This window comes from Penaeus monodon, chromosome 20 (assembly GCF_015228065.2).
Source record: "Penaeus monodon isolate SGIC_2016 chromosome 20, NSTDA_Pmon_1, whole genome shotgun sequence".
Classification (NCBI taxonomy): Eukaryota; Metazoa; Arthropoda; class Malacostraca; order Decapoda; family Penaeidae; genus Penaeus; species Penaeus monodon.
In genome coordinates, this window is record NC_051405.1 from 25,024,074 (window position 1) to 25,024,906 (window position 833).

General features: G+C 30.6%; 1 protein-coding gene across 1 annotated transcript in view; it reads left to right on the top strand.

Annotated features, from left to right (window-relative positions):
* The window catches only part of LOC119585736 (cytosolic Fe-S cluster assembly factor narfl-like), an 8,691-nt gene that overhangs the window by 7,332 nt on the left and 526 nt on the right, over window positions 1-833 (top strand). Inside the window, exon 9 of the mRNA XM_037934430.1 lies at window positions 213-370. Within this exon, the coding sequence (XP_037790358.1) occupies window positions 213-370 (158 nt within the window). The remainder of the gene's footprint in view (window positions 1-212; window positions 371-833) is intronic.

The following is an 833-nucleotide window of genomic DNA, read 5'->3' on the forward strand; positions in this document are numbered from 1 at the left end:
ATATGAAGATTTATATATTTTTTGGTGTTGAAGGTAATACTTTTATCTTTGTAATGATTTTTTTTTGTGCGTGTGTTTGTCAGCTGACATTTACTTATTTTAGAGTCAGCCTTGATAATCAAGTATATAAAGGATCTGCTGTTATAGTCCTATATATTTATCCTGGTCATTCTTCCTATAAAGATAATGTCTGATTATTTTCATTACCTTAGAAATGTGGATTTCCGTGAGGTGACTTTGGAAGTGGATGGTGAGCCAGTTTTACGGTTTGCTTTGGCCTATGGGTTTCGAAACATCCAGAACTTGGTGCAGAAGGTGAAGAGGGGGAAGAGCCCCTATCATTATGTTGAAGTAATGGCATGTCCTTCAGGTATGTGAAATAATAAAAAAAATTCATGAACCAGTAAGGTAACAGTAGTATTATATGTATGAATGTTATATGTATAAATATTGAATAGACTGCTGAACCATTAATAAGACAGTGATACTGTATTTCTGAAAGTTGAATATATCTTATACTAGTAATGGAACTTCAGTGTACTGTGTTATAATTATGAAAGTAGTGTAAATGACTGAACCCCATAATGCAACAATTGTGTTATGCTCTAAAAGTAGATAAAATTCCTATATCAGGAATGCAATTATTTTGCCATATTCATAAAGGAAAACTTTTTTCCATTATCCCCCAAGAGATTTTAATTACTTTCTTTAAGCAACTTTTGTAGAGACTTTAAAAAGAAGTCCTTTAATGAATTAAATTTTACTTTGTACTTGTTTTAGACTTTCTTGATTTATGCACAATATTATGCTATTAATGTTAACAAGATTAATGT